This window comes from Hippoglossus stenolepis, chromosome 2, assembly GCF_022539355.2.
Source record: "Hippoglossus stenolepis isolate QCI-W04-F060 chromosome 2, HSTE1.2, whole genome shotgun sequence".
NCBI classification, from domain to species: domain Eukaryota; kingdom Metazoa; phylum Chordata; class Actinopteri; order Pleuronectiformes; family Pleuronectidae; genus Hippoglossus; species Hippoglossus stenolepis.
Window position 1 is genome coordinate 29,257,256 of NC_061484.1, and position 15,977 is coordinate 29,273,232.

At 45.2% G+C, this 15,977-nt stretch overlaps 1 protein-coding gene across 2 annotated transcripts in view; it reads right to left on the reverse strand.

The window, feature by feature from the left end:
* Window positions 1–1,250: 1,250 nt before the first annotated feature.
* LOC118098244 (slit homolog 1 protein) overlaps window positions 1,251–15,977 on the reverse strand; it is a 44,967-nt gene continuing 30,240 nt past the window's right edge. Inside the window, exons 23-38 of one of the 2 annotated variants that reach the window (XM_035141879.2) lie at window positions 15,875–15,946; window positions 14,940–15,011; window positions 14,704–14,775; window positions 12,522–12,685; window positions 10,938–11,062; window positions 10,469–10,563; window positions 9,488–9,627; window positions 9,266–9,359; window positions 8,972–9,109; window positions 8,363–8,591; window positions 8,107–8,237; window positions 6,489–6,643; window positions 6,192–6,403; window positions 5,984–6,099; window positions 5,580–5,788; window positions 1,251–4,378 (exon numbers count right to left, since the gene is read on the reverse strand). In XM_035141879.2, coding sequence (XP_034997770.2) covers window positions 4,116–4,378; window positions 5,580–5,788; window positions 5,984–6,099; window positions 6,192–6,403; window positions 6,489–6,643; window positions 8,107–8,237; window positions 8,363–8,591; window positions 8,972–9,109; window positions 9,266–9,359; window positions 9,488–9,627; window positions 10,469–10,563; window positions 10,938–11,062; window positions 12,522–12,685; window positions 14,704–14,775; window positions 14,940–15,011; window positions 15,875–15,946 — 2,287 coding nt within the window. In that variant the 3' untranslated portion in view covers window positions 1,251–4,115. Of the gene's footprint in view, window positions 4,379–5,579; window positions 5,789–5,983; window positions 6,109–6,191; window positions 6,404–6,488; window positions 6,644–8,106; window positions 8,238–8,362; window positions 8,592–8,971; window positions 9,110–9,265; window positions 9,360–9,487; window positions 9,628–10,468; window positions 10,564–10,937; window positions 11,063–12,521; window positions 12,686–14,703; window positions 14,776–14,939; window positions 15,012–15,874; window positions 15,947–15,977 lie in introns of both variants that reach the window. The other variant, XM_035141874.2, reaches the window with a different exon arrangement.

Here is a 15,977-nt window from a genome sequence, read left to right on the forward strand (position 1 = left end):
GTGTTTCTCAGGAATCACAAAGATGTCGGATTCCACATCTGGTTATTAATTATCTTACCGATCAGTTGATTGATTGAAGAAAACTAGTTTTTATTTCTGTAATAGAGGTCAAGCTCAAATCTCTGCCGCACGTTTAGTCTCTATTCTTTACGAACGTGCTTTATGTTATTTTTGAGTGTGTTTTTATTTGTGAAGAACTTTGTAGGTTTGTTCTGAGAAGTGTTTTATAGATAAAGACATAATAAAGTAAGTTTTTGAATCTTTATTCGAGGCGTTTTTGGGCCTTTTTCATTTCTCCAGCCGCTGCAGCCTCGTCTACAGGAAGTTCACATGTTATCACGTCTTTGTCTGATTTAATGAATCTAATAAAACCTGAAGAGACGGTTTCCTCTTTTCCTCTAAAGTCGGTCAAACATAAATTCTCCTTTTCACCGAACAGATGGATTTTAATATTTATCCAGTTTTGAGACAAACTCCTCAGTTATTGTGTGTGAGGACCAGGCTGCAGAGTGTGTGTGTCTGTGTGTGTGTGTGTGTGTGTGTTGTGGTTCTTTGTCAGTGTGAGAAGATGTGGAGGCTTTATTGGAATGGGGGGTTGGGGGGGGTGCTGCAGCCACGATTTTATCCTCCTTTAAAGACACAGGGAGACAGAAAGAGAGGAGGAGGGGGGGAAGGGGTAAAGATGGCGGTGAGGAAAGGTTGTGGGTGGGTGGGGGGTTGCAGGGGTGGAGGTGGATGGAGGGATGTGTGTTTGTGTGCTGGGGGAGGGAGGGGGTGTATATTATGTTTTATGGTCACAAGGGGACGAATAAATCACTGTTTCATTAAACGGCTTCAGTCTCTGAGTGCTGCCCCCTCCCTGTGGGACGTCCCTCTCCTCCTCCATCCTGCTTCACTTTGTCCTCCATCTCCCACTCGCTTTTAAAAAAAGAGACAGAACCGTCGTCCCGTCCTCCTCCATCACACCCTCTCTCCATAGTCACACCCCCATCACACACTCTCTCTCTTCTTCACGAGCTGCCATCGCACGTCCACTCAGCGCGGACACTAGACAGCCGTGACACAGTGAGGTCAGAGGTCACGGCAGCAACAAGAAGAAAAACCCAGAGTCGGCGTCGAGGCTGAAGAACGAGAGAGAGGAAGAGGAGGAGGAGGAGAAACAGCTCTTTATTTAAATAAATAGGAAAAAGGAGAAGCTCTACTCGTCGCTTCCACTCGGATGAAACAACATCAACACTACTTCTTTTTTCTTTTTTTTTTATTAATTTCCATGAATGATGTGAAATCGCTTTGGAAACTTTTTTCTCTTTTTTGCAGTTTTGGTTTTTTGGCAAAATGAAAACAGAGACTTTGACTCTAGAAGCTACAGACGACACAGAGACAAGTTCATCTTCAACATATAAAAATACTGTGAGGAAATCAAACGCATTAGAATAATATATTACAATCTGTTAGGCTGTTACTGTGTCGACGTATTGCAGTTATAGTCATAATAATAATAATAATAATAATAATGATGATGATGTTAAAAGCTACATTAGTTTACTTCAGATTCATGACACAACTCGGCCTTCATGACAAAAACAACTAAAACAAATAAAAACATGTTAAAAACTCATTACACACACACTTGTTATTTTTAGTTTCACGTCCATATAAATTACATGTCATCATATATAAAAGCTACATGTGTCCCGTGGTTATTTGTACGAAGCGTTCACCGGCTGCTCGGAGAGGAGGAGTCTGATCGGAGCGCAGCGGCGGCGGCGGCGTCGTATAATGAAGCTCATCATCATGGACGGCGTCTTGTTGTTGGAGGCGTCTTAACAATGACACACACACACACTCACACACACACACACACACACACTTAGTTTTTGTGCATCTATACTTGTGAGGACTCTGCGTCGTTGTGAAACTAAATTTAACCTTTGACCTTTTCCTACGACTTTAAAATGTCTTTAAAACCATTAGACTTAGTGAAGTTCCTGTGTTTCTGTCCTGATAACAAATCGTTCAACAGTTTGTCCACATCACAACAACTCCTATATTAAGAAAAGTCCTCGCAAATATAGAAGAACAAGAACAAACGTGCTCTCACACACGCACACACCAGTTTAAACTGGGAGAAAGGGCGTCTGGCGAGCAGCGATGGGAACGCCCCCGCTGCCGTCCCCTGTGAACTCCGTCACCTTTGACCTTTGGGCTCTGTTCAGATTATATTAGAGGAAGTGGAACAAGAAGTTTTATCTCTGCAAATTTAATGAAGTCTTTGTTATCCGCTTTTCAAACTGCAGGGGGCGCTGATGGTTCGACACATCAGATCCTCCACCACAGACGTTAATGGACTTTATTCCCGAGAGGAAGACGTGTTGATCTGCAGTGAATCAGCTGATGTAAAGAAAAGTTAGTTATTTAACTTAGCAGCTTATTTTATGATAAATGTGATTACAATTGTTTTCACTTTCAGACAAACAGGTCTGAGGAGACTGACTTTGTCTTAAAATACCTGTTCAGTGTAATTTACATATATTATATTAGTGTAATTATACTTTGTCACTGTAAAGTTCAAACACTTACAGATTAAATGGAATTAAAATTCAAAGTTTAAGTAAAGGGGAGAAAAACTGTCTTTAATTTGCAAAACACAGAAACGACGCAGCATCAAGGAGAAAAGACTGAAAGTCGTGGATTCAGGCTACGAGTCACATCAGAGGGAGAAGATCCGAAGAAACGAGGAATGTGCAGCAGCTTGTTTCGTTAAAGGAAGTTTCACAGATAATAACCGAGGTTTTCGTCTCTTCAGATCCACGTGATGAGTTTAATGTGAAGAAAGAACCAGACAGACTCGGAGGAAACGCTCTCGTGAGTAGACGAGGAAAGGTTTGGTCGACTGGGACTGAACTTTCTGGATATGATTTCCCTTCAAAATAGTAAAAATTAGACAATAAAATATGAACATGACTGTTCCTGCTGCTTCCAGTCGTTTTAATTTCTCCTCTTTGACGTCAGACTGTTGAAGAAACGTCTCCAACCGACAACGTTTCACAACATGCGGCCGATGTGAGACTGAGGTCTTTTCACTTCCTGGTTGTCGGCGCGTCGGCGCTGTGATAAACGGGCGACGTGTCCCCCCCCCCACTGTGACCCTCCAAAAGGACAAGTGAAATGGATGGATGCTGCTGGAAGGTCAGCGCTGTGATGGACTGGCGGCGTGTCGAGGGTTGTTGTGAGGTCAGAACATAAACGTAACCGACGCCACCGCCGCTGATCTGCTTCAATCACCACTCAGGGTCAAGAGGTCACGTCTGAGGGACGATGGCGGAACATCACTGGATTTCTAACACGTCAAATAACAATAATGTGAACTCACGAGCATCTCAGGCGACGTCCACACCACTAACAGTGTTTTGAAACTAAAACGATCTCTGTGCGCACAAGCTTTTTGTGTCGGTATAAATTTTAACGTCCGTCCGTATAAACACGCCTGAATCTGTGCGTTCTGGGCGTGCACGTGTGAACAGGACGAACATCTGTTCTCCTCCACATGTAAACAGCTGTTTCGTTGTAGAATTTCAGAAGTGAACTGTTAGTGCCTATGTCATCGTTTCCAAACACCTCCGTTTTAAAGTGTGGACGCCAGACGCCTCTGTGAGTTCTCAAAGGAAACAGCCGTCGTACAGAAGGAGCCTCGGACTCGTACCTTAGTTTCCTGTGACAAGTCGACTGTGAGGGAAGGAAGCGCTGAGGCCGCCTCACATCAGAAACACATACAGGAGGCCTACGGAGGCGTTTCAACACGTGAGCATCGCTAATGAGCTGGAGTTAGGTAGTTATCTCACAGGTTCCTCTGCGGCAGGCGAGGAAGAGGAGGAGGAGGACGACGATGATGATGATGATGAGGTTGACTCGTTGATTTCATGTCTCAGGAGGGAAGAACTGTCTTATGTTACAAAACTGCGTCTGTGCGCAAAAACACACACGAAACAAACACCACCGACAACGTCCGTTCATCAGTGAGAGTCCCTACAGTGTGTGTACCTCTTCAGCTTGTGTTTGTGTGTGTGTGTGTGTGTGTGTGTGTGTGTGTCTGCATGTGCGCACCACCCACAGCACTACACACACTCCTTGCAGCCACACTCCACAGGCTTCTCCACGTCCTGTGTGAACGAAGTCCCGTCGTCGCACTCGAAGGGGAGCCGCCGGCGCCGCACCCTCAGAGGAGCACAGCAGGGGGCGCCGGTGGCACCCGGCCCGGTTCCCGCCTGGCATCGACCCCGACATTCGACCCAGGAGAAGGTTTTGGACGTCTGGCAGAGGACGGTGCCGCGCTGCAGCCGGTGGTAATCCCTCACCGGCTCCCCGCGACACGGAGACTCTGAGGGCGGGACACACACGGGGGGGTTAAAGAGCCAATCAGAGAAGATTTATACGATCAAAAGTATTACAAACATGGATTTATTATTATTAACGTCCATGTTTTTCCTTCTTTTGTGACCTGTGTGGGCGGAGTTTAGTTCAAACCAAATCAATGTAAACAAATTGTCAAGATGATCAAATAACACGCGAAGTACGAATGATATCTGTTAACAATAAAGTATAATATACATCTAATAATAAAACAACTTAATAACTGAGTGTTTTACAGTTTCCTTCAGTGACTACAACCTAAATTAAAACGTGAAAGATAAACAAACTAATTAGTTAATGTTCAGAGGAAGACGACCTGTTGACCTGCCGCAAATAACTGGATGTAAAATCTCTGATTCAGTTCATGATCTGTCGTCAATTCGTTTACAATCTCATTATAAATGTGTCACGAAGCAGCAGCAACAGTTGAGATCAACTTTGACAACATCTCTCCGCTCGCCCACATTCACTCTACACGTGTGCACAGGAATCTGACGAGGTGGATAAAACAGCCGAAGACACGAAGACGACAGAAGCAAACGCGTGGAAACGTGAACTGCAAACAAAAACAACTCAAATTGGACTAAAACGGACGTTTTGTCTTTGTTTTCGACACAAAGTGAACTGCACTCGGATCAGAGAGAGACGTGATGAAGTGAAACGTCTTCACGCTGAGGACATCGGTTTTAATTTGGATTCAAGTGAAGCTGAAAAACACAGATATCCGACATCAGCGTGAAATAAGTACTTTCGTTTAACGTTTAATGTGAACGTGTATTTTCAAAAAAAGTTTCAGCATGAATGTGATTTTCTTTTGGTCGGCACTGAAGATATCGTAATAACAGGAATAAAGAGCTCAGGGAACAAAGATGAGCGTCGACACCTGGACTGTAAATAAAGACGGACGATATGACAGCTCCCAATAAGTGAAGCCAAAGCGTCTTGATCGCCCCCTGGTGGCTGAGTACAGCGTTCATCACTGGGATATTCTGCCGTCATGTCTGGACAGTTTAAGGAGGTGGAGACACCGTCGTCCATCTTGATTTACAGTCGGTGGTCGAGCACAGAGATGTCCCCCCTCAGCAGTGAGAGTTATTAAAGATGTCTCAGATCACATCCGGGTTGTAAAGCACCGTAGTGACCGTCTGCACCGGCTCCTCCGTCCTCACCTGTGGCGCAGCTCTCTCCGGTGAACCCCTGCTGGCAGACGCAGCGCTCGCCCCCCTCCGTCTCCTGACACTGTCCGTGCAGACACTGCAGACCCTGGCAGGACCCCGCCGGCGCCCCCTGCAGGTTGCACAGCGCGCCGTGATATCCCTCCTGGCAGTCGCAGCGGTACGTCTGCGCGTCCAGCTCCGCGCACGCGCCGTTCACGCACCTGGACGGAGACACGCAGCCGAGTCAGTGACGGAGCGAAGCCTCGACTCCACCTCGACATTACAGAGGATTCATAAATGTCACGTTAAGCCTTTTCGCTGTGCGCTGCTGTAATGACGTCTGACATTTGTTAAGAGTTTCTGTGTAAAGTGCAACATGTGAAATGTCTTTAAATGCCAGAACAAAACACTCTCACTTGTTGCCTTCACACGGGTTGACACTGGTTGCCGTGGCGACAACCTCCAGTCCAGTAAGGGCTCCTGCTATTGGCTGGTCACAGTGTTGTCCCGTCCAGCCTGTCTGACAGTGACACTGAGGACCCTGTGACAGGGGACATGTTTACTACCTCACGTCCCACTGAGACGTTAATGCACAGTATGGGCATGGTGCTGTCTGTCTCCTACCTGCGCAGCGGCGGGTTGGCACAGGCCGTGGAGGCAGTAGAGTTTGCGGCAGGCCTGGCAGCCCGGGACCACGCCGGGCTTCATGTGGCTGCGGGTGAAATCCTGCAGCTCGTGGTTGATGTACAGATTCCTGATGCAGCCGTGGAAGCTGGACGTGTTGAGGGTCTGAGAGGAGAGACCCAGAGAGGCGGGCATCGCCTCCTCCGGCAAACCTGGACACACACGACATCAATGTCTCTGTCGTGTGACGGATCAGGTTCATCGATATCATGCATCTGCCTCCACTTCTGCTCTTACCTCCCACATACAGAGGAGCCTCCCCCGTCACCAGCTGGCTCCGCCCCTGACTGTCCAGAGTCGTCGGCTCTCCTCCGTCCACGGACAAGTTCACCATCCGGTTAAAGGTCACCAGCTCCACTGTGTGGAAATGCCCGTCGTTTACCGTCTCGGTGCTGAGCACAGAGGGAGGAAGAATTACCGCCATGAACTTGTGTTCCTCGGTCGACCAGGGCAGCTTCAGTTTTTTATTTCAGATTCCTCTGAGGTCACTGTGACCTTTGACCTTTCCCCACTGAAGTCTAATCAGTTCATTCCTGAGTCCAAGTGAACATTTGAACCAAATTTGAGAGGATTCCCTGAATGTGACATCGTGCTGCGTTCAATGACCTCACTCCCAAATCAGGTTTTTAACTTCAGGACTAAAACGTCTGCACCTTCTCGTTACACAACAGAGTGTGTGTGTGTGTGTGTGTGTGTGTGTGTGTGTGTGTGTGTGTGTGTGTGTGTGTGTGTCTCCCAGCTGGCTGAGTCTCTGCCTCCTTCACAGATGAATCACCTAAAGTCTAAACACTCGACACCTGATCAAGTGGACTCTCAGTTTTTAAGTGTCCTCCTGTCACCTCTGTGATTAAACCAGTAACACCCCCTCAGGGCTCCAGGGAGCTGAGATGTTTCTGAGGATCTGAGTCAACACTTTTAAAAATCAGGTGAGAATCGATAATCAACCTGCGGCTGCTGGAAGTGGAACGTGACGAGGAACGTGGTCAGATTCAAGTCATCAGAGCTTCTTTTGTGCGTCTACAACTTCTCGCCCAGAGCGTAATTACATATCTGCCTCTGTTCGTGTTGAAGGCAGATGAATATGTCAAAACATAAAAGCATCAGGGGGAAATTAAAATGCTCCAGACTGGTTTAGGTTTATTGACTTGGAAGCGCTTTGGTCGCTCATAGGACAAAATACAAAATTTGGTTTAATCAAGTGTTTTTCATCCATCGAGAGACAAACATCCAGAGACAAACATCCAGAGACAAACATCCAGAGACAAACATCCAGAGACAAACATCCAGAGACAAACATCCAGAGACAAACATCCAGAGACAAACATCAAGAGACAAACATCAAGAGACAAACATCCAGAGACAAACATCCAGAGACAAACATCCAGAGACAAACATCCAGAGACAAACATCAAGAGACAAACATCCAGAGACAAACATCCAGAGACAAACATCCAGAGACAAACATCCAGAGACAAACATCCAGAGACAAACATCCAGAGACAAACATCCAGAGACAAACATCAAGAGACAAACATCCAGAGACAAACATCCAGAGACAAACATCCAGAGACAAACATCAAGAGACAAACATCCAGAGACAAACATCCAGAGACAAACATCCAGAGACAAACATCCAGAGACAAACATCCTGATGATCAGTCTCCAGTTAACCTGCGTCTCTTTGGACTGAAGGATGAAGCAGCAGGAACACAGAAGAATATCAAATGGATGCGGTGTGTGTGTGTGTGTGTGTGTGTGTGTGTGTGTGTGTGTGTGTGTGTGTGTGTGTGTGTGTGTGTGTGTGTGTGTGTGTGTGTGTGTGTGTGTGTGTGTGTGTGTGTGTGTGTGTGTGTACCTGTAAATTGTGGTCGCAGGCTGGTTCCCGGGATCGTACGTGACCCTGACATGACCCTGATGAAGCTCAACAGCGATTGGTTCATTGTCTCCGTTATAGAGCAGGATGCCGTTGTCCTCTGCTGTCGACACCTGACACACACACACACACGGAAAAACACACACCAGAGTATTCACGTGTGGGATATTATTTTTATTGTGTGTCGTGTGTGTGTGTGTGTGTGTGTCCGTGTGTGTGCGTGTGTGTGTGTCCTCACCTGCAGGGAGATGTTGGCCTGGGGCCAGTTCTTGACGTCTTGGAGCTCGACGTACGAGTCTCTGTCCACGAAGTTGACGCTGACCAGCTTCTCACAGCTCTGACCCTCGAAGCCGGGCGGACACCGACACTCCGCCGTGCCCGTCCCCTCCACGCAGGGGGCGCCGTTCTGACACTGAGCCAGCTGGCACGGGGACGGGGGGACAAGGGCCACCTCACAGAACTGTCCACTGGTGATGACATCACAGCAGATATCACAGGTGCTGCATTTGTGTGATTTCAGTGTTTTAAATGTATTGAGATTATGACTCTGATAAGGTTGTTTCATAAGGAACGTTGTAACATCCTTTTCAAGCTTCTGCAAATCTTCTATTGTTTCATGCATATTATGATATAAATATTATATTGATTAGATCAGGTATTAATCTAAGGTTCTTTTTAATTATAATTCTGTTACTTTAGATCATCATCACTATATGATGCATGTGTCCCTGATTGTAAATCAAGATTCCTCTTCTGTGTTTCCTGTTTTTCCCAGTGAGCCCAGTTTCCCAGGTACAGTTTCTAACACCATCTCCGACGTTCCCAGCGTTCCCAGCGTTCCCAGTACCTGTATCCCTGAGGACAGACGCAGCTGTACCCGTCCAGATGGTCGACACACTGAGCTCTGTTCTGACAGCGATGATCCACACACTCGTTATAATCGATACTGCAGTCCGGCCCCACCCAGCCGGGGATACACACACACCTGGAACACACACACACACACACACAGACACACACGTGTACAAACGCACAGATAACATGACACATGGTTCAGTCAGCACAGTTCTGCACAATCTACTCGTCTTGTTTATCTGTGTGTTGTTTGGGTAGAGAACCCATGAGCTGTGTGTGCTGTCACCTGGAGCCTGTGGGGGAGCTGACGCAGGTAGACTGATGCTGACAGGGGTTTCTACCTGGAGAACACCCCCCCTCCTCTTCTTCACAAAACAGACCTGAGTGACGATGATGAGAAAAAGAGTTTGTACGTGAACCAGCTCTTTTCTCCCGTCAGAGTCGGATCAACTGTGTCATTCTGTGATAAAAGGAACATGAATGGAGTTGATCCCGGGCTGAGGTGTACCTGTGTAGTCAGGAGAACACAAGCAGGTGTAGTTCCCAACTCCGTCCACACAGGTGGCGCCGTTCTCGCATCCATGGTCCTGACAGTCGTCCACGTTCACCTCGCAGAACGTGGCGTGGAAACCAAACGCACATGCGCAGCTGTGCAGTAAGAAACAACCAACAACTACTTCAGGGAGATGATGAAGACCTGAGAACAAAGTCGTAATCTAACGATTTATGAGAATCAAGTTGTAATTTCTTCAGGATCCAGAATCTAGAACAATCTGATCGTTGATAATCGGACACAGACTCAAAGTCCTGATTCTGAGGATCATGTGGAGCTTTTAGAGATTTTAACACAATATGATATTCTCCCTCTAACGCAACACGTAGCCTCAATTTACGACTTTATTCTTGCAAAATATTTTTTTGTGGTTTACAAATTAAAGGTGGTTTTCTTCTTTCTACTTGAACTTTTAATTTTAATTCTGTTAAGTCTGTAAATTATTCCACTTTACAGTAACTATTTAAAACATAATTACACAAATATAATATATATAAATTACACTGAACAGGTATTTTCAGATAAATAGTCACCATCTGTCTCCACGAACCTGTTCCTGTTCGTCAGGTCGAGTTAACGTTTAAAGATACGATGCTCGTTTCATAAAGGTGAAGCTAAAACTATTTTAATGAGATTTATCATATTTTGATTGTTTGTGAAACTTACACTAAAGTATAACTCAACATTCCTCGTTTCAATGCAGGCGACAGAATGATCCTCGGATTTTCTCTCACACGACAAGTAGCCTAAAATGTATTTATTCTCATAATATTACGACAACACTAAAATGTACATATAATAATCTTATATGTACTGTATGTGACAGCAGTACAATATCACATGGACCCATATGAATGATGAACATTCAACTTGGACCCAAACAGAGGAGAAATCTCCGAGGGACATGAAACAACAGAAACAGTTTCCTGTCGTTACCTGAAGCCTCTGGTCTGCTCGTCGCTCAGGCAGGTTCCTCCGTTGGTGCAGGGATTACTGACACAAGCGTCCACTGGTGTCTCACAGTGTTCACCCTGAGAGACACACACACACACACACACACACACACAGTGAATAAGAGCATCTTTCTGTTTTTAAAAAGCATACAACATTAGATCAGGTCAACAGAGTCATCTGATGGGATTACCAGAGACAGCTGAGAGCTAAAAATAATCTCCGACAACACGCAAACAAAATATTGGATCAGTGGTTTTAAAACATTCAGCTCTGGGGGTGTAAATGGATTATTGTGCGTCTGCAGAGGGGAAACTTTTTGATTAGACGACACAAGGTGCCGACAAAAAACACACAGACTCACTAACTAGATCACGCGAGCCTCTCTGCAGCACGCAACACAGACACACACACACAGACACACACATGCACAGACACACACACAGTTGCATACCGTGAATCCGGCCTTGCAGGTGCAGGTGTACGGTTGTGTGTGGTGCACTTGGCAGACGCCCTGGTTCTGGCAGGGGGACGACACACACGGGCTGCATTTGGCCTGAACAGACGCCTCCACGGGACCTGATCACACACACACACACACACACACACACACACACAGACACAGACACAGACACACACACACACACACACACACACACACACACACACACAGACACACAGACACACACACACACACACACACACAGTTTATTAAAAAGTCACTAATGGAAACTTCACAGTGAAGCGTCCCTAGGTCTCTTGAGAGGAGCTGTATTAATTCAAGTTATTATTATTATTATATTCACACCATGAAGAGATCAAATCTTTAAACCTGGAGCTGTTACCCTCTGTGATTTTCACCGGTTTTAACACAACTTCAAATCCTCCATCTTTGTTGTTATGAGCTGTTATTATAATAAATTTTTTTTTTTCACATCTTAAATTCACTGTGGATTAATTAAGCGTTTTACTCCCGAGTTAAAGAGGAAATCTGAAATTCCCTGGGCAGAAAAATAAAACACTGAATAAAAGATGGTTCTCTGTATCATCACACGCTTCAGTGTCACAATTATCTGAATGCAGATTAAAGCCGGACGGATTTAGCTCCATAAGTGAGAGTTTATAATAATTTCTTAGTGACGCGCCCTCAGAGGGAGAAGAGAAGAACAATGTTCTAATGGAAAACTGGAGCGTCACAAAGAGCTCAACGCTCCTGTAGCATCTTTGTTATATTAATATTCAAGATGCATTTAAACTGTTGATTCTTCATTGAATCCACATGATCTCAGCTTCACGTTAGTGCCAGTCACAGGTTCGATGCTCTATTTGTTACCGTAGAGCAGCTGAGAAAAGCCAGTCGATCAAGATCCATGAATTATTCCCTGAAAAATCTGTTTCATAATGTTCCTGGAAGTGAAAACATGATTATAAGAGAGGGTTTCAAACTCTGACAGGAGAGTGTAAGTCTCACTGATAGATAAAATATAATAATGACATCAGAGGATGGAGCTGCAGTGCGGACGACTTGTCAATTAACATGCTCAGCCAATCACGGGTCAGTCTCAGCTGTCAATCATGATGTTTCACTAATTAAACTAATTAAAACCAAACTGATCAGAAACACTGAAAGGACAGAAACCATCTTTTACAAACTATTAATTAACGTCTACTTTGATTTTTTTATTTGGTCCACGTCCTATATCCTAACATGGAGGAGGCGGGGGTTTATGAACTATGCTGCAGCCAGCCACCAGGGGGCGATTGAGATGCTTTGGCTTCACTTTTTGGGAGTCGTCATGTCGTCCATCTTTATTTACAGTCAGTGATCAGACCAGAAAAACTTTATATTTAAAATAGTTTTGAAAGTTAAATTAAATCCTACATGATAACAATAACTTATGTCTGGTAACTTTTATTTTAAAAGAATTTCTACGACCCAAATAAAATATGTTGGTTCAGGATTAAAGACGACACACGCAGGTAAAACACCTTCTGACTTCAAGCCGCTGAAACCTCCCTAGCTCTTCTCCGGACTCACCCAGACACTGGAACTTGTCGGCGGGCGTGGTGAGCAGCAGCTTGCCCTCCAGCCCCCGGGGGCCGGCACAGCGGGCGATACCCGGCTCCTTGTAGCCGCTCTTCACCCAGTCCGAGAGCCAGAGCAGGCGGCAGTCGCAGTACAGAGGGTTGGCTCCGATCGCTCTGGAGAAGAGATGAAGAGTCAGCTCGGTGACGGAGGGAGAGGAGGAAACATACAAGTGAGGAGGAAGCATACAAGAGAGGAGGAAACATACAAGAGAGGAGGAAGCATACAAGTGAGGAGGAAACATACAAGTGAGGAGGAAACATACAAGAGAGGAGGAAACATACAAGTGAGGAGGAAGCATACAAGTGAGGAGGAAACATACAAGAGAGGAGGAAACATACAAGTGAGGAGGAAACATACAAGTGAGGAGGAAACAAGTGAGGAGGAAACATACAAGTGAGGAGGAAACATACAAGAGAGGAGGAAACATACAAGTGAGGAGGAAACATACAAGAGAGGAGGAAACATACAAGTGAGGAGGAAACATACAAGTGAGGAGGAAGCATACAAGTGAGGAGGAAACATACAAGTGAGGAGGAAACATACAAGTGAGGAGGAAACATACAAGTGAGGAGGAAACATACAAGAGAGGAGGAAACATACAAGAGAGGAGGAAACATACAAGTGAGGAGGAAACATACAAGAGAGGAGGAAACATACAAGTGAGGAGGAAACATACAAGTGAGGAGGAAACATACAAGTGAGGAGGAAACATACAAGTGAGGAGGAAACATACAAGTGAGGAGGAAACATACAAGTGAGGAGGAAGCATACAAGTGAGGAGGAAACATACAAACGAGGAGGAAACATACAAGTGAGGAGGAAACATACAAGAGAGGAGGAAACATACAAGTGAGGAGGAAGCATACAAGTGAGGAGGAAACATACAAGTGAGGAGGAAACATACAAGTGAGGAGGAAACATACGGAGGAATGAGGAGAGAGGAAAGTTTCAGAGGAAAGTCAATGATGAAGTTTCTCCTCTTTCTTTAGACGTGATGAGGTTAAAACAAGCAGAGTTAAATAAACTGCTGCACAATAAAATAAAGAAAGAATAAAACTAAACTAAATAGAAATGAACATCAATAAAAACTATTAAAAACAGTTCATCGGTTGTTGTGGGAGAAGGAGGGAATAAATGAAAGATATGAGAAAAGAGGAAGAGAAGCAGGAAGAAGGGAAAAGTCAAGAAAACAGAGAATGAAGAAGAAGAGATGAGAGGCTGAAGGTCAACAGCTGATTAACATGCACTGCACCGACATGCACTGCCACAAGGTGGAGCTGTTACACCTCACAGCTCTGCTCACACACACACACACACACACACACACACACACACACACACACACACACACACACACACACACACACACACACACACACACACACACACACACACACACACACACACACACACACACGTGATATTTAGCTTTTTAGTTCTTTGCACTGAACAAAGTCATTTTTATAAATCTATTTATTCTTTCATCTGCACCAAAAAGCCTCAGAGAAAAGAAAGAGTCACTTTCAGAGCTGGATTCGTTCGAGATCCTCTTACAGCTCCGTGCATCTTCCTGACAGACAGGAGCATCTTCTTTCAGAGATGATGTCACGTTTCACACGACCAAAATAAAAAATTCTTCCTCCCTCTGCTCTTCACCTCCTGTTCACATCCCCCACACCCCCACACCCCCTGCTGTCTGCCATCATCTGTCCTCCGTCTCCTCCCCTCGTCAGCCAGCTCCCGTTCCCCGTCTTCCCTCCACACTTACTGTAGATCTTTGACTCACATGGGTCACGCTTGACAGAAGATGATTATGCTCTATATGCAGACACACAAACACACACACACACACACACACACACACACACACACACAGAGACTCACACTCACACACGGGCCTCAGATCAATAAAGCCTTGTGAAACGATGGATCTTTCCAGCTACTTATTGAAACCCCTCACTCTCTGTGAACTGGACTCTATCTGACTGGAGCCAGGACACACACACACACACACACACACACACACACACACACACACACACACACACACAGACACACACACACACACACACACCTCATTCTGTCAGTGTACGTACACACGTGCGTGGACTACATGTGTATATTTGCTTACAGGTGAGACAGGGAGGCCACGTCGCTGAAGATGCCCTGCTGCAGCTCCGAGATGTCGTTGCCATGGAGAGAGCTGAAAGAAAGACGAACAGCCGAGGGTCAAGAAAACCAACGAGGCTCGTTCACATCAACAACATGTGTGTGCGTGTGTGTGTGTCTGTGTGTCTGTGTGTGTGTGTGTGTGTGTGTGTGTGTGTGTGTGTGTGTGTGTGTGTGTGTGTGTGTGTGTGCGCTCACAGCAGCCTCAGGGAGCGCAGGCCGCTCAGCGACAGAGGAGGGATACAGCGGAGTGAGTTGTAGCTGAGGATCCTGAAACGAGGAAACATCACGAGTTAAAGAAAACACTGACACTTGAACATATATATATATAAATCTGTCTTCATCTGTTTCTCTCGGGATGAATCAACTTTATTAAAACTATCAAATCAAGCCCCTGGAGTCAAACAGTGATGTCAAATGAAGTGACGCACAGATGGATTTAACCTCTAGGGGGCGCTAGCAGGACTGGTGGCCTTTGTGACCCAGTTTTCTCTTGTACTTTTAACCTGCTCTCTTTCTCTGTCCTTATTCTACATTATTATTATTACTTTGATTTGTATTATATGATTTATCATCAGCATTGCTATTAATAAAACTGATGATTGTGTTTCTCTGGGTTTGAATATTGGTGGAGACATTTTGGATCACGTAAGTCAACAAAATGCATAAACAGAAGAAAAAGAATCAAAGAAGAATTGTTCCATGTTATAACTGGTGCTGCTTTAATTAATAAAACCATCACATCTATATCACAGTTATTATTAATAACCAGCTTAGTGACAGAGCGTCAGCGTGTTTCTGTCTTCGTCGTGTGAACTGTTGTGTCTGTTCATTAAATATAATACTCTCAGGTCTCAGCCTTTCTATGTAATTAATGTGCATTGAGATAATGTGTGTGTGTCGTGATTCGTTGTAGAATTAAAATTGTATTGAGCTTTAACCCTTGTTTGCAGTTTGCACGTAGTTCAGTATCGTCTAGAAATCAATGTTCAGCTCCGACTAACAATTAAAAACACGGACTTGTTGAAGTGACTTATATCTGACAAACGTTATTTTTACGTGTGTGTGTGTGTGTGTGTGTGTGTGTGTGTGTGTGTGTGTGTGTGTGTGTGTGTGTGTGCACGTGGACTCACAGTGTGGTGAGCTGGCTCATGTTGGAGAAGGAGTCGTCCGACAGGGAACTGATTTTGTTGTTGCTCAGATCTCTGCGGAGGCAAAAAGTCAATTCCAATCAAA